The sequence below is a fragment of the Colius striatus genome, chromosome 3 (genome assembly GCF_028858725.1).
Source record: "Colius striatus isolate bColStr4 chromosome 3, bColStr4.1.hap1, whole genome shotgun sequence".
NCBI classification, from domain to species: domain Eukaryota; kingdom Metazoa; phylum Chordata; class Aves; order Coliiformes; family Coliidae; genus Colius; species Colius striatus.
Genome location: NC_084761.1, coordinates 46,181,036 through 46,200,883, shown reverse-complemented (window position 1 = coordinate 46,200,883; position 19,848 = coordinate 46,181,036). Strand labels below are relative to the sequence as shown.

General features: G+C 49.2%; 1 protein-coding gene across 1 annotated transcript; it reads right to left on the bottom strand.

Annotated features, from left to right (window-relative positions):
- Positions 1 to 13,013: 13,013 nt before the first annotated feature.
- C3H4orf54 (chromosome 3 C4orf54 homolog) lies at positions 13,014 to 17,528 on the bottom strand. The gene is made up of 2 exons (XM_061993196.1): positions 13,800 to 17,528; positions 13,014 to 13,526 (listed from the first exon to the last, which is right to left on the bottom strand). Exons 1-2 carry the CDS (start codon positions 17,526 to 17,528, stop codon positions 13,014 to 13,016), a joined length of 4,242 nt encoding a protein of 1,413 aa, XP_061849180.1.
- Between the last annotated feature and the right edge of the window lie 2,320 nt (positions 17,529 to 19,848).

The window sequence follows — 19,848 nt, the reverse complement described above, 5'->3', positions numbered from 1 at the left end:
ATTCTGTTCCCACTGAAGTCAACGGTATAATTTCTGTAGTTATCACCAGAAGCAGAGTTAAGCCAACCCTTTTTGCTCTTCAAAGTTGCCTCCTGAAAATTTGTGGCCCTGCCTGTGTGTTATCAGGGCAGGTATATCTCAAAAAAAAAAAAACCCAAATGAGCACCCACTAAGGCAATTCTGAACTATGATGAAGGAAAAGGTCCTGAAATAAATCCATTTTGGGTGCACAGTATAGCAAAGCCGGAACATTTTGTTCTAGGTCAGTTAGGCTCATATTTCAATGCAAAATAGTAATTGCTACTCATACAAGTGCTCGGATGAAAATAAGATACCTTTTCACTCATTCAGTCAGTGACTTCAAAGGAACTATGTAAAAAACCCCAGTGTTTTATATTTACAACAGCAGTGCAGATTAATGAAGAATATACCTCATCCCAGCTCAGCTGATCTCTGACATGATCCATCTGATTTAATTTTTACAGGACAAGGTGGGTGAGTGATACAAGGTGGGTAAAAAGACATGAGCAATTATTTTTAAAAAAAAAACACCACCACCAGGCAAGAAAAACTCATAGATTATCATGGGGGAAAAATGTACTACAAGAATAAAAAAGAAAATCCAAATTCTTTTGTGTTGTGAAAAAACAAAAGTGCAGAATTCTGCAAAAATCAAACTGTCAAGGGGATGAAATAGTCTGCTTGTTGTCTTTCCTGAAAATGCTGACACACTTCTAGTCAAAGCATAAATAAAACAGGTAAAAATACAGTGGGGGAAAAAACGTGTTGTTTTCAGTCCTGATTTTTGCCCATTACCTTCTGGGTTGGGAAAGCCTTTCGTGGGGGAAGGAACAATGGTGTTAGGGGCAAGAGGAACTATTTATTTCACCACCACTTAGGAACCAACCATGTAAGCTGGACACGCACTCATCCTGGGTTTCCCCTCTAGTCACAAGATAGAGGTATCTCCAGAGGGTGGTGTAGACCCCAAGCAGCACTGTGTGCTAGAGGCCCAAATCCACTGCACAGAGGAGAGGCACTCTTCTTCAGTGTCAAAGACACCAGAAATGAAGTAAGGCTAAAGTGATTTCAGCAGTGCTGGCAGGGGCATCATCCTGTAAAATAATGCCCAGCACTGCCAGCAAACCTGGTCCTGATCCTCAGCCCTAAATGCCCTCTTTACGCAGCATCCCATCCCCAGGCATTCCTCCTCCATCGAGGAAGGGTAGTTTCTCCTTCCTCTCTTTGAAAGCTTCCCTCCTTCTCCTCAAACACAGCCTTCCTCTTTTCAGCAAGGCTCCCACAAAGCTGTGTCTTCCCACTGTCCATGCTCAGAGTCTGCACATTCTGTTTTGTAGACACTGATACTTCCGCTACTGTTTTAGGAGCTGAAACTGAAGACAAGCTTTTACATTTATTACTACTTGCTATTTGTGTCATATAAAAACAAAAATAAGATCACAGATAAGTATTCACTTAAATAGAGGCAGCCTCCTCCTGCAGTGATCTGACACCCTAAATATAGAAAGTGAACAAAGACTGGCATGAAGAAATAGCTAATATCACTATTTCACCTGTAGAGAATTGAGCTGATGACCTCATCCTAATTTGCATCAATAGTCTTTCAGGGTCTCCCATAACTTCAAATCCCAAAATCAGAATAAAAAGGTTCTAGATCATTCAAGTTTCATCTGTGTGATCCCTGTCTGATATCATCAATCCCACTGCGAGGCAATTAAATTTCCAAACCTTCTGAATGTGTGCCTGTAAAATGGGACCCTTCAGAATACAAAAATAATGTATCATCAGTGCTCAGTTTTTAAAAGGGATATGAAAACATTTTCCAGTTACAAAAGATAATCGGGATAGTGCCAAGTATCTGGCCAACACCACCATGTGGGCTTCTCGCTCAAGTGAAATGCATGACTCTTTTTAACATAAATGCATCAAGTCTTACAGAGATACTGATCTGTGTCTTTTTTATCTGCTCATCAAGCCCTGGCACAGCTTGTTAAGGAAAATTGTGTGACCAATCTGCACTATAGAAAACCAGTCTTTTGGAATGGGATGATCAGCCTGTAAGGGCAGCTTTGAGTCTTTCACAGCTTTGACAACATGCCTTGACACGAAATCAAATGGAGCCTCTGAAGCCCACTGTTGCTCCTTCAGAAGTGACACGTGTCCTCGTGGATACTCCCTGGCACGGCAGCAATACACTTGCTTCTGAAGCTATCTGACCCTAACAGCTGGACATAATGGGGATTCCAGAAGGGGTTTAGTCCAACAGCTGGGTAATGGAAGGCCACGGCTTTCTTACGTGGTCTCCATAGCTACAGAAACAACAAAACCTACAATCTTCTAAAAATAAGGTGAAATGAATACATTGCTGAAGCCTGCATTTGAAGTGAAAATACACTTAGGGTTACAACCAAAGCAAACACTATGAGTGTTTATCAAACCAGTAGGTTAACCAGGGGTTAATCACAAATACACAACATGCATATTTAACAATGGGACTATCAGGCATACTTTTAAGTAATCAGTGACCACAATCATCTAAATGGTAATTCATAGATGAAGTTTAGAGACTCAAACAAATGCTCAGTCCTCTCTAATCAGAAGCTGCAGTACAATGTGGCAGAAAGAACAGTGCAGCTAAGTCCATAAAGCAACCCACTTGCAAAAGAGATTCTAAAACTTTCCCCTTAAACTTTCAAGGAGTGCTGTTTTTTAAAAGAGCATTTTTCATATGCTCTTCAAAAAATATTCAAATTCCAAAATTCCATTTCTCACTCCACTTCTAAACGTATTCCAGTGCAGAAAGCACAGGGAAATATAAAGGAAGGCAGACTTCCCCGTGAGGTTATGAATTAAGCCATCAGCACAGTACAGGTTAGTGGATACAGGGACTAAATATTTTTATTTTTGCAACACTTGACTACAAATCGCACTGGGTAAAAGGCACTCTTTCCTACCAATAACAGATACCAACCAGAGCTGCACGGGAGTAAATCATCAGGAATCTCAGAACAGATGCAATCATGCTGACAGCATCTTCCTTTCCCTTTGGTAGTGGGAATAAGATCATAATTTTAATTATTTAACTTTTAATAAAATAAATTGATACTTGATGAAAGGTGCTAGGGTTAGCACCCATGCAACAACTGATAAAATACTTAGCTCAGATTTCCAGTGACTATGTGTTACTGACAAAGTCAACTCTGACTTTTTGAGAGCAGCCAGTAGAGGATTTGTCTGGCTATACATCGTAGGAGGAATTGCAGTCCTTAAGTAAAGATCCATTTGAGGAGTTTAAAGCCATATAATACTGCAATTGTACCTTAGAACATAGGAGGATTTGTTAAAAATAGTAAAATAAACAGAATTCCTGGCTGAACAAGGTTTTTAACCATGTTTTCAACTTGAACCGTGTGCCCTGTCCAGTAGAGGTCGATGGGAAGCAGGGCAGCAGCAGAGCTGGGCTGTCAGGCACTTCTCTGCAGCAGCCACTTCGAATTTGGGAACTAGATCATAGGTACCTCATTAAAAAAACAGCTGGATAGTCTAGGGATACAATTTGAGTTTGGCAAGCAGATTACATGTTCTCACTAGTGACAATCCAAGATGACAGCAATTCTAAAATGGGTGCTTTTGTGGGGTTTTTTTTAAGTACTTGTTTTGTCCTGGATAGCTTGTTTATATCTGAAGTCTCTACCAAACCTTGAAAATCTCAGACATACTTAATCTCAAATTAAGGTATCAAGAGAAACTCTCTCACTTGAATTTCAGTGGATTCTTGTAGCACAAGGCTCATTGCTGTTGGATAAATACTGGCTACAAGACTGAGTTCCTGAGGGAAAGCTTAGAGTTCATGTCTCTGAGTACTTTTGACCTCTTTTGCAGAGGTTTCAGCTTAAAATGTCTTTCTACAGTGAAAAAGCAGCAGTGTTGTAAAGAGCTCATTACAGAGGTCCACTGAAATCAGGCTGCAGAAGCTCTTGGAGCAGTAAAAGAGTAGTTCCCAAATTTTCCTGATGACAAAACCAAATTCTTCTGCAACTGCAGACTCCTTTAGTTTGAATAAAGTGATCCAAGGGCCTTTTCTCCACTCTACATACCCCCTATTTGTTCTGTTTTGGTCATCCTTGGATCTCCTGCAGTCACTCAGCTTGTTCCTCTTGTGCTAAGCCTGTGTGGCTGCACTCCCCTCAGTTCTTTCCCTCTTTTTCCCAATTCTTCCTTTCGACATCTATTCTCATTCATCTCTTAAGTCTTTTGGGTCTGCTAATTAATCCATTTATATATCTGTATAGGAATCACAAATTATACATTGGCAGTGAAGTCACTGATGATATCTATCCTAAATGTAATGCTGAGGTACAAATTTCGAAGAATCCAGAAAAAGAGAGAAAGAGACTGTCACAAACACTAAGACACTGTTTTACCAGGAAGCTTGTGCTTACACTAAGGTAGGAAGACCATGAACCAGTCTTGGAATGACACAGCAAATTCATGGAACGTGCTGTATAACTTGCAGATAAATAAGGAGGTGGGCATCTCTTTTCCTTTAAGCATCTAGGGCATGTGATTAAAAGGAAGACCATTATAATGTGTCCTTTACGTACTGAAAACTGACAAGTGCTCTCTTCAATTGCAAAATTAATACTTTCATTTTCAAGTCCATATTGTAACTTTTCTGTGTTTTACTCATGTTTTTTCTAAACATTTGGACTCGACCTAACATCAGAAAGCTACTCAATCTCCATTAGGGTAGAAGAACACATGGAAGCAGCAAAAGGCTTTTCTTAGCAATAATTCAAGCAATACTGCTGTCCACTAAAAAAGTGATCTGATTTTTGATCATATCACAGTAATAGACAACGAAAATAACTCATTTTTGAGAATATGCAGAAACAAAATTATTCACCTCACCAATTTCTCTCTCTGAAGATATTACAACAGACAAAGATGCATTTCTTTGGATACCCAAACCCATATACCAGCCAAAGTTAGCCCACTGAAACTCGAGAGTTCTTTCTTCCGTTAAGTTATATCTGGGGTAAAAAATAATCAAAGAGAGTCAAATAAAGCAATACTCTAAACTTCCTTTCATCCTAAGAGGGCAGAATAAAGAGTGAGATCAGGTCAGAAAGAGACAAAGAGACTTACAACACTAGGACAAACCTGGGGAGACAGAGTACGGGATTTTAGATCTGCTCGCCAGTGAAATATTTTCTTCTGTTGCTGTTTACACTTGGAACCAAGTAAAGCCTCTGTTATCACTTGTGCTACACAACAGCAAATGTAACTTCACAAACACACGACCAAGCAGGGAACTGCAGGCTTACTTGCAGAGTGTCTTTTACTGAAAAATACATTTTATTTACCGTAACATTCAAAAAAACAAAAACCCATCAAAAAACCCCAACATAGTATAAATGCCAACTCATTCAGTTACAAACTGTGGTACTCAGCAACTTCAGCTCAAGTGTTCTTGCGAGGTCGTGCCGTACTGCAGGGCTCCCAATGTGCAGGACACTGTGCCGGTGCAAAGCGCAGTATGAGCAGGTCCACACTCCGGCAATCCCAGGTTCGCTACATCCTGCGGTGGAACTGCTTTGGCCTTCGAAGGGCTATACATTTGCCACAGTATCATCTACACTGGGAGCAGCTCAGAGAGTCTGTTTTTCTCCAATTATATATCTTTCCCCTCCCCCGCCCCAGGCAACAATCATCAGCACAATGCGTTTAATGGCATAATTTTCCCCTTTGCCTTATAGTCCACTGCTCTCACCAAACACACCACCCACATCCTCTTACCAATCATTATCCTTACTTCACACTTGCACTTTTAAATATCCTTACACTGATAACCTACTCCCTTAAAAAAGAGAGGAAAAAGAGTAAAGAACCCAAAAACCAAACAAACAAATTAAAAAAATACAACAGAAAAAGGGGAAAAAACCACACAAGCATTTTTAAAGTGTGTATTCTCAGGTAGCCACAAGTCAATGGTACTTCATCAGCGTAAGGAACGACACCTTGAACATCAACACTAAAGAGTAAAGGCAGCTTTGAATGCAGACAAGGGAAACAAAAAAATCCCAACCACACAACCCATAAATAGATTTTTAATCATTCACCATGGATTAAATTTAACTGAGTAAAACCAACCCTGCTGCAAAAGACCAGAACAACATTTGTGTATCACTCCAGTCCCGCTCAAACTTTTAATTGGATCCCGACCTGAAACATGTGGAAGTGTCAGGCTGGCTGCTGCAGGCCCCAAGCCCTGACAGCAGGGCTGGGAGGGAACTTGTGTGGTGCACCAGATTTTGCCCTGCTTTTCATACAGGCTGAGTTTTGGCTTTAACATACTATGACTGCACCGTGAAACATATAATACTAGCAGCTTACACACCCTGAGGCAGAGGGCTTGACTCTAGTCCAAGATATGTGGTTACATATCACCCCATCAGCTGGAGAAACTCAGTGCTCAGTGTACATGGAGGAGCACCATACTAACAGATTCTTTTCTGGCAACCTGTTGTGGCATTTTCTGCTGGGTCTGGCTAGACTCAAGCCCAGAGCTCTTGTTTTATACGTATGAAGAAGCTGGGACCTGGGTCTGCAAGGCACTCAGCGCTCCAGGCCAAGTTCAGAAAGCTGTTAACAGGTTAAAAACCCCAACAATGTATGTCCACTTAAGTTCCCAGGAATCTGCTTAGATATCTGAGGTTTGAGGGGCATGTGAAGGCTTTGCTGGACTGGGTCTGCGAAGTGGAGCTCCTTGCAAAACTGACCCCTTGATACAAACATGGAATCTCTTTAGTAACAGACAAAATTAAGCTAATGCTGTTTGACGTTCCACTGAAGAAATCTCGCCTGAGAAAATAAAGAGCTGTTGGTATTGCCTCATGTCATTGCTTTCATCTCTACAGGAAGTTAAAAAAAACCCTGAAAAAATTTCCTCCAATAAATACATGTTGAAACCCCAGGCACCTGTTTTCTACATGGTTGGTTTGGATTTTTTTTCCTTTCAAGTACATTGGGTGAAACTGTAAACCCTGAGTTTGTGTGTGCAAACCTCTATCTTGTAAACTGCAACGTAAAACTTCGCTCCGAGCACCGATATAGGAAAAAAACAGGACAGAAACATTTTTTAACACGGATGCTAGTATTATAATGTACGTACCATACATGTGTATGTCACAGTGGACCATCTGCTCTGGTACCTGCACTGTCCTGCAGTCCGAAGTACTGTTTTCTTTAACACTGATACTCTAGTCGTAACGTCTACAGACTTAGGAGTCAGGAACGTGGTGAAGAAGCATTCATTTTCCTTAAGAGGCATTCGGCCTCTTAGGAAGCTAAAGCATGTCAGCTGTAGACTGTACAATTGAAGTGCACAGGGATTAAGCTTTGTACTCTATATGCTCTGGCTGGGCACATCAACCCCTTTAAAAAGGATTTTAATAATATTTTTTCATTGGATTTCCACAACAGCGAAGATAAATGAGAAGATATATGTTAAATCCCTCACTGTCTGTATACTTGCAGTGCATTTCATCCTGAGGGCAATTTCAACTTGTGCCTGTAAACAAATAAATTGTATTGAAATACAATCTCACACGTTCGGTTACAGACAGTTGTAGCTGAGTTTCCTGTACCTCATGAGTTATTCGGGAAAATGAAAACCCTGAAGCTTCCTTAGCAGCAGGAAGCCTTGAGAACAGGCGGAGGAAAATCCTGACTGTGGGAAAATGCAGACCTTTGAGGTTTGCACTTAGACTTCTAAGTTTCGCACCTGTTACCTCAAGAAAGCTTAATGGTAAATAATTTGGGCTTGATCTTACATTTATTGGCTTCTCAAAGTGTTTCGCTGAACTGAAATTTTGGGCAGAGAACACACTACTGTAGTTTAGTTTTACTGTCACAATAATAATTCTGCTTTGCTGAGACAAACTTGTTACTGGCAACAAAATAATCAGTTTAAGCAGAGTTTGACATATGGCCATATGTATCCCTACATTTTGAGTAAGCTTATTTTATATTTTATTGTTTAAAAGAAAAATATTTCCTTATCAAATACAGATAACGTATATGTAGTCCTCAGATAAAACTGCCAAACAACATGTAAGGAAACAAGCACATATTATTGGGGCTGTAACGTTATAAAAACTCTCACAGCAGAATCACTGGCATTGTGTCTCCAGTAATGCTGCAACTTAAGACTGCAATTTAGTAGACTGCAGTCTTAAAGAAAAATAAATGCTGTCATCTCAGTTGTAACTAGGATCTAAAAATACTACATTCAATTTCTGGATTTCCAGTATTTAAATACTGCTATAATTAAGGCAACTTGTGATGTTAAACACAGTACAGAGGAGCAAACTAAAAATGAAAGCAATCAAATATGTTTTCTGACATTTACACAACTTGTTTTGAACCATGCCAAAAAATAAATCCTAAAGATAAACACTATGCTACAGATCTCTCCATTTGCAGTTCCACGTGCAGAAGTACAGACCCTCGTTTACTGCAATGGGAGAGAGCTGAGGGCTTTAGTTGTTTTTAAAGACTTGCATGGCTGCACTGGATGATTTCCACACATTCCAGGGACCTGGACAAAGCTGTGTGTTGATCCATACTGAAACACTGTTGCATTTACACCCTGCGTTAAACAAACAGCTGTCAATGCGCTACTACCAGCAGCCACCGGCACAGAGGTAACGCCTAGAGCCTATGGACTGGCTTCAGGACAAAAACAATGTTGCAGAAAAAAACGCTGTAATTTAGTGTTGCTCTCATAATTAAATGTATGCATACTCCAAACCTGGGGTGGGGGGCTGGTATTTAGGAGAAAACAAGAAACTTACACACTTGTTTTGTATGATGAAGCAAAACAATGAGAAATCTGTAGAAGCAGTTTTTAGGATTCATGTTTAGTTACCAAGTGTATTTCAGATCAAAGGAGTATGAGTCTTCTTCTTTATCCCTGTAACAAAACAAAACAAAACAAAACAAAACAAAACAAAACAAAACAAAACAAAAAAGTATAATTACTAAAAAGCAGATTATTAGAGCTGCCACAAGCATCTGAGCAATCCTGACTACTCCAGTGAGGGTCATAGTGTGTCCTTCACTGTCACACTGGTTTTGCTACTAATTTTCTAAGCTACTGCCGAGAATTAGACTTTTAAAGCTGAGTTGGAGGTCAGCCAGCCTTCTTTATTTTTTGAGGAGAACCGATCCTTGCTGCTCAAGGTGTGAAATGTGCAGCACCTTCCAACCCTGCAGTTCCCCACAGACTGGCCCTGGGGAACCCCATGCACAGAGGTATAAAGAGGGCAAAGCGATCTCTCTGCTTAAGTTAAACACCTCAGCACTTCACGTACCAACACAACATTCAGCACGTAAGCAAAATGAAACAGCCCATAATCATGTACTCCAAGGTTTATAGAGTTAAGACTCAAGAGAGCACCCCGGGAAAAAAGAGTCTTTAAGCTCACCATTGATTTTTATTGGTATCAAGGTTAAGTGCTATTTAAATGTTTCCTAAGTAGCTCTGGAATTGAACACAAGATTATGCTTATTTCTGTTCATAGGCTGTTTTATTAGCTCAAATGCTGAAGCTTTTTTTAGTTATTGGAACAGTCCCGTACTTCCCACTAAAACTGGACAGATGCTTTACTAAATTCTCAACAAAGGCAACATCATAAATAAATCGTATGTACTGCATATTTCACTCTAAGTTGACTTTTTGGATCAATAACGTAGGCTATACATTCTGCTGAACAGGACACAACTAAAATTGGGTTTAAAAATATCAACTTATGAGCCTTTAAAAATCATTCATACATGCTATGCACACAACATTAACTTAAAGCAAGTATAGATTGTCTGATGACAGGTAGGAAGAAGCACAAGCAGTAAGTGTATTTGCATTCTTTGCTGACAGACTGCTCATGTCTGACTTAGGCTACTTCCACCACTTTCCACTTTGCTACATGTTATTTTCTCATTTACCTAACACAAGGCAGAAACTCCCCAGAGCACAATACCAACATTAAAACCACATTTTCAGTACTTCAGGCTGGGAATGAGCTCCCTTCGGGCAGCCTGCACATTACAGGTCAGTGCTGTCTAGGTTCGGATGCAGGCAGAACTGGTTTGGGTTTTTTTCTATATGAAGGAAAAAGTACAGCAGGCAAGAACTATTGCTAAAAGCTCACCAAGTCCTGAGAGAGAAGGGAGAAAAGCAACCTCATGGTATCTCTCGGAAACATGTACAAGCAGTGCTTGACACAGTGATATAGCTTGTGAATGAAGATTCACAACTTGTGAGTAGCAAAGGGAGGAAGGTACTATGTGCAGTACAGAAAGAAACACAGAAATGGAAGGAAGAAGCATCCATTCCGCTTGTTTTGGCTAGAAAAAAGTACCTGAAAGAACAGTATTTTATTCAAATCTCATGCTCATGTGATGAAATCTGGCTGGTTAAAAATCCTTTTTAGGATCTGTGCAGCATTGCTGCAATCAAAAAAAAAAAAAATCCCTGATGTGGTGTGAAAGCAACTGGAATGAAAAAATGATCAACAGTGTACCCTCAGATTTGTATGAAAACACATGTCTAATTGTGAAAAGAAAGACAAAAGAGATATAGGAAAAGAAGGAGAAACAAAAGCAGATAATAAAAGAGAAAGGAGGAGAAAAAAATAATCCATGGGGATATGAAAGTTATGTAAGTGAATGAAAAAGTTGACTAAGTACAATGACAGAACAGAATAATATGAAGAAGGTGGCTATAGATGCGATTCCCCTCAGGCATACACCTGATTTTCCACTGAGAGCTGTATGAATACCCAGTCTCATGACAAGCTAAAAGTGTCTTGCAGCATTCAATTAAAATGATTTCCTTTACTGACTTTCAGAACAGGTTGAGAAAAAAAAAAAAAACCCACAATGCATCCATTATACACCCACAGTCAGGACACCCACCTCAGCAGGTGTGAGAGGGCGGGGAAGGGCCACTCCGGCCTGTGTTAGACAACATGCGTCTTGGCATCATTAATAGTAAGATATTAAGATCTTCAAGCTGCTGACTAACTTTCTGTAAGGGACATGCAAGTCTTCACCATCCTTCTAGGGCGGCTTTCACACCTCTCCTGCAAGGGCAGAGCTCTGACATTACACAAAAAAAAGCAGAGCACGGATGCGGTTATCAACTCCACTGATGAAAAAGAGCAATTTGCTGAGAGCATTGCCCTCCTCCATACAGTGGGCACTGTAGGCAAGCTAGCTGTATGACATGGCAGGACAAGGCAACCTCCTGGGAAAAAAGGGGCAAATTGCACCAGAAATGTGATGGGTTTCATTTAAAAGCGTGATATAAGAAAAGTCAGAGTTTTTTTTTAATTAAACACTGCTGTAAAATGGAAATGTATGTACTATATACCATGCCTTTTCAAAATTAGCAAGTCCCTAACCCAAAATCTAACAAACTCCTTGTGCTAGCAGTCTGAATTCAGGCTATAGAGTAAATGGGGAAAAAAAAAAAAAATCAAATAGCTTTTTTCATTTTATCTAGATGCTCTATCAAAACTTTACTGAGCAAATCAACTGGGGCAGCACAGAAGAGCTCATCTTAAACTAGTACATTGCCTGTCGTGAGTGACCTCATAAGGGCCAATGAAAACAACTTCATTACCCAGGATAAAAGAATGGCACTTTCAAGATAAAATATTTACAAGGAGAAAACTGTATACATCATTTCAGCAAGGCTTCATTCGACAAATAATCTACTAAGCAGTAGCAGATGATACAGACTAAAAGATCCACAGAACCCAAAAAAAACCAGCTAACCCAAGCTCTGAAAGAAAGTAATCCACCCTCAAGCATGTGACTGAACAAAACTCAGTGAAAACAGGCGACAAACCCAAACCTCTGCCTATCACCGCTCTTCCTCTTTGCCCTTTGATATCTACAAATAACAAACTCTGTGAGTCTTTGGTAAGCCACAGAAGAATTTTGTAGCTCCGCCCAATACTGCATTTGATAAAGATGAGCTGTTTGTTTTAATGCAAGAGGCAAAAGGAATAGCTGCACTCATCCTGAAGGCGCTTTCTTAACACTTCAGGTAATTTGAAACAAAAAAGTCATCTTTCCTTGGTTATATTGCACAAGATTTCCTGCACCTTGGCTTCAATGTGTGTCATACGCTCAGTCCTGAGCCCTCCTTGCTGCAGAACAGACACTCATACCCACCTCATCCCTGAATTTGGAGGTTGGCCCTCATTACAGTCTTGGGTAACCAGACACTGGCGGCACTGTGGCAGGCCAAGCTTGGAGTAGCCATGTGAAATTGTGATTTGCAGAGGTGCCCACAGGCTCTGCTGGAGCCCTCCTGTAGCACAGACAGCTGCATGTGCCTCTGCCTCTGCCTGCAGCCCCACAGCATCAAGGTAGTACCCCAGGGTCTACCCCACATATCCCACTCCCTGGTCCTGCAAATAAGGAGAACCCAAAATAAGGGTTTACTTCTAATGGATCCCTCTCTTCACAAGGATGAGGGGGAACAGTGGCTCAGGGCAGAGAGATGGGTTCTTGCCTCCCCTTGAGAGGAAGAAGTGAGAGATGAGAAATGGAGGATGCACTGCTGAGGTGGAGCAGGAGGACTTCACTGAGACGGGGCTCCCCAGCCATGGGGCTACAAAAATATGGGCTGTGTGACAAGCACTATGGCATGCTTTTACTGATATCGCCTCTGGGCCCAAAAAAGGGGTATTTAGCTTCTCCAAGGAACACTGAACTACCCCATGGGATGTGCATAACCTTTGTGCTTCTGTCTTACGCTTCTATTTTACGTCCTGGTGAGGGCCTCGAGCCTGCTGTTTCTTCCCCTGGAGAGGAAACTGCGGCACAGCTCTCATTTGGCGGGTAACCCAGCTGGCCCTTAACCATCACTGATGACAGCCATGCCTGACAGCCTGCACCCACTCACCCCATGCTCTTCACCGGTGCTCCACCACGAAGCGCATGGTGGTTCCGTCGAAGGAGGGCGGCGCGACAATCCGTGGGCCGGTGGCCGGTGCTGTGATGCTGATGACTGGCTTCGTCTCTGTCGCCCCATGCTGTGGCGGCGGCGGGCCCTTGCCAGTAGCCACGTAGTAGGGGCTGTCGGCAAAAGCCACCTCTGCCACTGCTGGGCTGCTGGGCTCGGCCGAGGCACTGGCATCGCTGCCTGTGTGGGACAGTGGGCGCTGCAAGGCACCGGCAGGCAGCATGGCGGCGGCAGGCAGGAGGCTGGGGTAGAGCATGTAGGTGGCACCGTAGGCCCCGGCGTTGAGGGCCAGGGGCGAGAGGGGCAGCGGGACTGGGGCGACGGCCGGCTGCTGGGGCACCGGCACCTCCACGTACTGCCCGGTTTCGGGGTCGAAGAGGCGTCGTTTGAGTGGCTGCTGCACCGGCGTGTCCACCAGGTAGTACTGCCCAGTGCTCACGTCCAGAAGCACCTTGCGCTGCGTCTGCGGGAAGGAGTCGGCCGCCGTCGCCGCGGCGGGGACGGAGGGCGAGAAGCAGAGCGCGCCGCCGGGCAAAGCAGCGAAGGGCAGCGGCGGGCGGTAGAGAGCGGCGGGCGGAGCCTCGGAGGGTGGCGGGGCGGCGGCGGCGGCGGCGGCGGCGGCGGGTGGCTCCGCGGCGGGCGGGGGCGCGGGCTGCGGCGCGGGGCTGCCGGGGCGCTTGGCGGTTCCGTAGGGCTGCAGGCTGCACAGCGCCGCAGCCGCTGCCGTCGCTGATACCGTGCTGGGGCGGACGCCGCCGCCCGCCCCCGCTCCCGCCCCCGGGGAAGGGGGGGAGCCGGGCTCGGCGGCCGCCTTCAGCGGCAGCGCCAGGTAGTTACCGCAGTCCGAGCCGCGCTCCGCATCGCTGCCGCCCGCGGGCAGCCGAGGGGAACGCGGCGCCGCCTGGCCCCGCACGCCGCCCTCGGAGCGGGGCTTGCCCGGCGCGGCGGCCCCCGTTCCTCCGGCCCCGCGGAGGGTGAGGAGGGCGCGGGGGGTGGCAGCGGGCTCGGCGCGGGGGGGCGGCGGGCCGCGCTGGCGCAGCCGGGCCAGACTCTCAAAGGCGGCTGCCTTGGCCGAAACCTTGTCGGCCGCGTTGTTGGAGGGGCGGCGGGGCAGCCGCTCGCTGCCCGGCCCCTTGGCCGACGGCACCTCTGCCTTATCCGCCGGCGGCGGCACGGGAGCAGCGGCGGCGGCGGTGGGGGTGGGCCGGGGTCCGGCGTCCCGCTCTTGGCTGGTGATGAGGGAGAGGACGTGGCTGTCGGTGATGGGCAGCGGGTCGCTCTTGCGCTTCCACTCACGCTTGTTGAAGCTGTACAGCTCCTCCATGCTCCGAACCGCTGCCGTCAGCTTCTCCAGCGCGTTCTGCACCGGTGCCGCCTTGCCCTCCTCCCGCGGGTCGTCCTCCAGCCCCCGACCCCTGTCAGCGGGCGGCGGCGGCGCTGGGGGCTGGTGTCTCCAGGGCGCGGCGGATTTGGAGACGATCTTCAGGACGGCCGGCTGGCGCGGGTCGCTCTTGTTGGGGGCGATGGTGGCCACCGGCAGCCTCCCCGAGGTACGGTGCACCAGAACGGTGCCCTCCGGGGGACAGGCCGGCGCCCGGCCCGCTGCTTTGGCCCCTGCCTCGGCAGGCTTGGCGCTGGCGTGGCCCACGGCCTGGCAGGTGATGACCACGGGGGAGAGTGACCTAGGGACGCCTGCGATAACCAGTTGCTGCCGAGGCTTCTGCTCCGGGCCGCCCTGGTCGGAGGCAACGCTGCCCTTGTCGCTGCTGTTGTCCCCGGAGTCGCAGCTGTAGGTGCTTTTGATGAGTTTCCGCACGTCCCGCACCTGATGGAGTGGCCCCTGGGCTCGGTTCTTGGCGTCTCTCACGTCGCGCACCAGGAACTGCGGCACCTTGTCGGAGCCGTCGCCGGCCTTGGTCGGCTTGGGCTGCTGGCCCCTGCACTCCTCCGGTGGCCGGCCTGCGATCTGCGGCGTCAGTAGCTGGGCGATGCTGAAGGCGGCGTCCTGGGGTTGCAGGCTGCCCAGGCTGATCTTGATCTCGGGGGCTTTGGGCTTGGCGGCGGGGGGCGAGGAAGAGGAGGAGGCGGCGGCGGAGCACTTGGTCACCCGCTTGCCGGTTTCCTTCTCCCGAGGGGTGTGCTGGATGGCGGGGACGAACAGGCGGGACATTTTAGTGGACTTGCCGGTGGAGATCTCTCCCAGGTCGGCCCGCCAGTCGTGCCTGGGGGAGAGCTTCAGCTTGCCGACGGGCGCCCTCTCCTCCTTCCTTTCCGCCTCCCTCTCCTTCCAGGACCTGAAGGCGCTGTGTTGGCTGCGGAGGAAGGTGGCCTTGATGGCTTCCGAGGCGCTGCGCTTCACCTCGCACAGCTCCTCCGACAGCACCCGGTCCAGGCTGCGGCTCCCTTCGCGGGGCGTCGACGCCTTAGAGACCGGTGAGCGGCCGCCTCCGGACTCGCCGGCGTCCTCCGCCGTCGCCGCCGTGCAGTCCGAGCCGCCGCCCTCCGAGTGCCGGGAGCTCTGCCGCTGCACGCCGCCTTCCCGCTGCCGCTCCCGGCCGCCACTGCCCGCGGGCTCCGGCTCCCGGCCAGCGGCCAGCCCGGTGTAGGAGGTGTCGGTGATCTCGCCCCGCTCCATCTTGAACTCATGCTCTAGCTGCATCTTTTTGGAAATGATGTTTTTTAGGAGGCTGGAGGCGAACTTGGACTTCTTGCTGGACCCTCCCCCGCCGCCCTCCGCCGTCGGCGGCTCCCCGCCGCCCGCCTCGGGGGGCGGCCCGGCCTCGGGGCCATCGCCGAGGTCCAGCAGGGTCACCACCCGGGAGCCCGCCCGCAGTCGCCGCGGCGCCTCGACGTGCGCGATCTCCCCGTCGAGCTTGCTGACCACGAACTCGAGGGCTTTGGTCTGCGAGCGGCCAGAGCGCAGCAAGCTGGGCTCAGCTCTCGGCCCCAGGCTGCCGCACTTGAGGTCCAGGAAGGTGGACCAACGGTTGATACCCAGGGCATTGTCGGGCAGAGAGGCGGAGGAGGCACGGGAGCCAGGGCGCAGGGTGTCGAAGTAGGGGTACGCCAGGCTGCGGAAAGCCCTGGCCGTCAGGTTCCGCACCTCTTTGTCGGCATCGTCGAGCTCGCTGACGGCGCTGGAGGCGCCACTGGAGTGCTCGCCTGCCCTGCCAGCCCCGCACCGCGTCTGCAGCCGCGCGGGGACCGCGATGAACTTTCTCGCGTGGTCGCGGACCGCGTCCACTTTTAAACTCGCATTGCGTTCAGGAGCCGCGGGGACACGGAAGCTCATGTCGCCTTCATGCTTGGCAGCGTAAAGAGTGTTTTGCTTTCCGCGCACGTTGCTAGACTCATTTATAGCCCGGGAAGCGGCTTTGATTGATAGGAGAAGCTGGGCGGCCGGGCTCCCGGCGGGGCGGCCGGGCTGCTTGGACCGGCTTTCCTCCGGGCTGGCGCGCTTGTCCCCGCCGGGGGTGTCGTGTTCGGAGGTAAGGCTGATGATCTCGGTGCTGCTGGTGTTGTCGATGCTGTCAGTCTGGTTGTTGGGCTCGCTGGTGGTCGTGCTGAGGTAGCAGCTATTCTCCTCCTCCCCCTCCGTCGGCGTGTCCCCCGGGGTCTCGTCGCTCCCGAAGGAGGCGTAGTCCACGAACGAGTAGATCACGTTGTTGTCCTCGAAGTCCCAGCGGGCTGCCAGCCCCGCGTCGAAGTCCATATCGTGATCCACCTCGCTCAGCTGGATCTCCTGCGTGCTGATATAGTGCGCCTCGTCGCGGCCACCGCCGGGGGGGATGCCCGGGGGGGCGCCGGGGGGAGCCGCCTTGCGCCCCGCGTCCACCTCCTCCTCCTCGCTTTCGTAGCCGAAGGAGGACGAGGAGGTTTTGCCCTCCGTCGACACCGGATGACCCACTGCGGGAAAGCCGCTCGCCTTGGTCACTGGCGAAGGGCAGGAGGAAGAGGAGGACTCCGGGCAGCCCCCCGCCTCCGGCGGCTCGCCGCTCCTTGCCGCCCCGGCGCCGGGGCCGGACTCCGCGCCGCATCCCGCCGCCGCCGCTGCGCCCGGGGAAGGCTGACGATCCCGCTCGCCAACTGAGGATGCTGGCCCGGCGAACCTGCCCGGCGACCCCCCGCTCGCCGAGCCGCGACTATCCCCGGTCCCGCCGGCTCCGTTTTCCGATGCGGGACCGGCCGCTTCCTCTGCGCCGCCGGCCGAAGCCAGCTCGGGGGGCTGCCGGCTTTCCTCTGGTCCCCGCGGCGAGCCGCGGATCTCTACGTACGCCGCCTCTTCCTCCTGGACGGCCGCCTCTGGACTCGGGCCCCGTCCCGCCGCCGCGCCCTCGGGGTCGACCAGGGGGCCGACGGGCGACCGGCCGGGCACGTCCATGCCGGGGCCGTCGGGGCGCGGCAGTGGCCCGAGGGGGCGGGCAGGCACGTGCCGACGAGGACGGAGGGGCAGCGGGCCGCCCATCCCTCCCCTCCCCCCCACGCCCCAGCCTGCGCGCCGGCTCCTGGCCGGGGCGGGCATCACCGCCGGGGGGCGGAGGGGCCGGGCCAGGCTTCCCCCGCACAGCACGGCGCGGCGCGGCACGGCGAGGCAGCAGCTGTGGGACAGCGAAGGTCCGTCCGCCTGCTCGCCTTGCGTGTGATCCCTTCGGGATTTTCCGAGATGGGCGTCCCTTGGCTGGTCCCGGACGCGGACTATAGATAGAGCCGGCGTCGCTCACTCTGGTTGAACAAAACTCCTTATTTTAAATCTCTGTGTTGTCCGGAATAAAGACGCCTGGACTGCCTTTACAAGGGGAGAGCCGCCGCTGCCTGCGGTGATGCTACTGCTGCCTGCTGTGATGCTGCTGCTGCCCAGATGGCTGGCGGCAGGGGCTGGAAGAGGCAGCTTCCGGGGCACCAAGGGAGCACACAGTTTTGTCTGCCCTAAATGCACCCCTTGTCCCAGACACAGCAGTGACTAAAGAGCTTTTTTTCTTCCTTAAACTGCCCCCTTGCACCCCATGTCCCTGTCTCGCAGGAGGGGTGTTGCAGAGGGGCACCCCATGGATGCCAGCCTGGCCCTGTTTCTTTGCAGCAGTCCAGAGAGCCACTGTCTGGGTGACCCGTGCCAGCTTTTTCCAGGAAACATTAGTTTAGACATAAGCAGCACCTGAAACCTATTAATAGGCGTTTCTGTGGCATGCCTGGCTGTTGGTGGCTAAAGGCTATACTGAGCAGTCCCCAAGATGACAGACCAAAAATCATTCCAGAGCAGTGGAGGGTAAAGACAAGGTACTTGGAAAGTGAGCCATGTTGAGGAGCTGCACTCAGGTTTACAATGCAGATAATGGCCTAAATTTACAGGTTAAAAAACAAATAAGCAACCACACGCTTAGGTGAACAAGTCAGTGTTGGGCTGGTAACATTGGACATTGGGTAATGGAGGGTTATGGAAAACACCAAAACCAGTACCAGGATCTGTGCCCCTACAGCTGCATGCACTGGCATGAGGGGCATGGTGTGTGTCTCTGCTAAGGATGCTGCAAGAATGCAGGGAACAAGAGATGAAGCAGATGCATCCCAGACATCTTTGCAGCTCCATCTGCATTAAAACAAGGGTTTTCCAGTTCTCCCAGCTCCTTGCCCCACCCAGGCTGCTCTGCTGCCACCCTCCCCATGGGGCTGCGGCATTACTGTCATCTCCAGGAAAAGTGGCCTCCCTCCACTGAGTTCAGGTGGTGGCTTGTTCAGCCCCTACAGCAATGATAGATCTCATATCCCATTTTGGATAAGGGTCTCTGCTGCCTGGAGGAAAACAAGTGAGGTGGCTCCAGCTCTTAGTACCCTGCATAGGTACAGGGTAGTTTCTTAGGCTGTAGACTGACAGCATGAAAACTACTGCTGAAGCACCACGTGATACTTCAACAGAAAGACACATCCTCCAAAGTGAAAGGAGTAAGTCAGGTCACGCGTGGTGAGGCCCTCACCATGCAGCAGGGATAACTAGTTCCCATCCTTGCTGAGGCTGTTGTGCCTCCAGTGGGCTTTCAGTGAGAACCTGGTCACCAGTTCTGAGTATTAGGTTTACAGAGTCTTAATCTTTCCTTAGGCTAGATTCATGTAGCTTCATCTTCCCTTGCACACACAACAACCACGCAGTCATCCACAGAACTCTGGTAAATGGCATCAACATTCTTTAGGCACAACTTCACCAGATTCCATGTCCCCTCTGCACGTTTTAGACTTGCCTCTCTGTCCCAAGCCACCATAATAAAAACGTGATGTAACTAGAGAAAGACAATATTTTAGCACCTTATTAAAGAGACATCTTGGTTTTAATTGGCAATGGGACAAGAGTAGATCCTCAAATACAGCCCTTTCCAAATGCTTGGGGTGCAGAGGGATACTAGGTTTTAAACCCTGATCATTCATCATACTTGGGTGCTCGCCAGCAGCGCCAGCATCCCTGCCTCCTGTTCTGCCTCTCTTCTACCAGATGTCTCCTCTCAGTGTCTCCACTCGACATTCTCACTGCTCCCACCTTCTTATCCCTCAAAGCAGGGTCTCAGATGACAGTCTCTCACACCTTACTCTCCTCTCCAGTATGTGGTTTTACTGCATTAAGAATACACAGTAAGTCAGATCTTTGCTCCTGAAAGCTGCATAATGAGAAGTGGTGGTGGTGGTTTTTTTTTTTTAAGTTGTAACAGTTGTTCATATACTCCTGCCAAGATCTCTAGACAAGATCCCCACCAAAATGAGCGTCGAAACTTGACTCCTTATTTATCTATTTCCACAGTCTA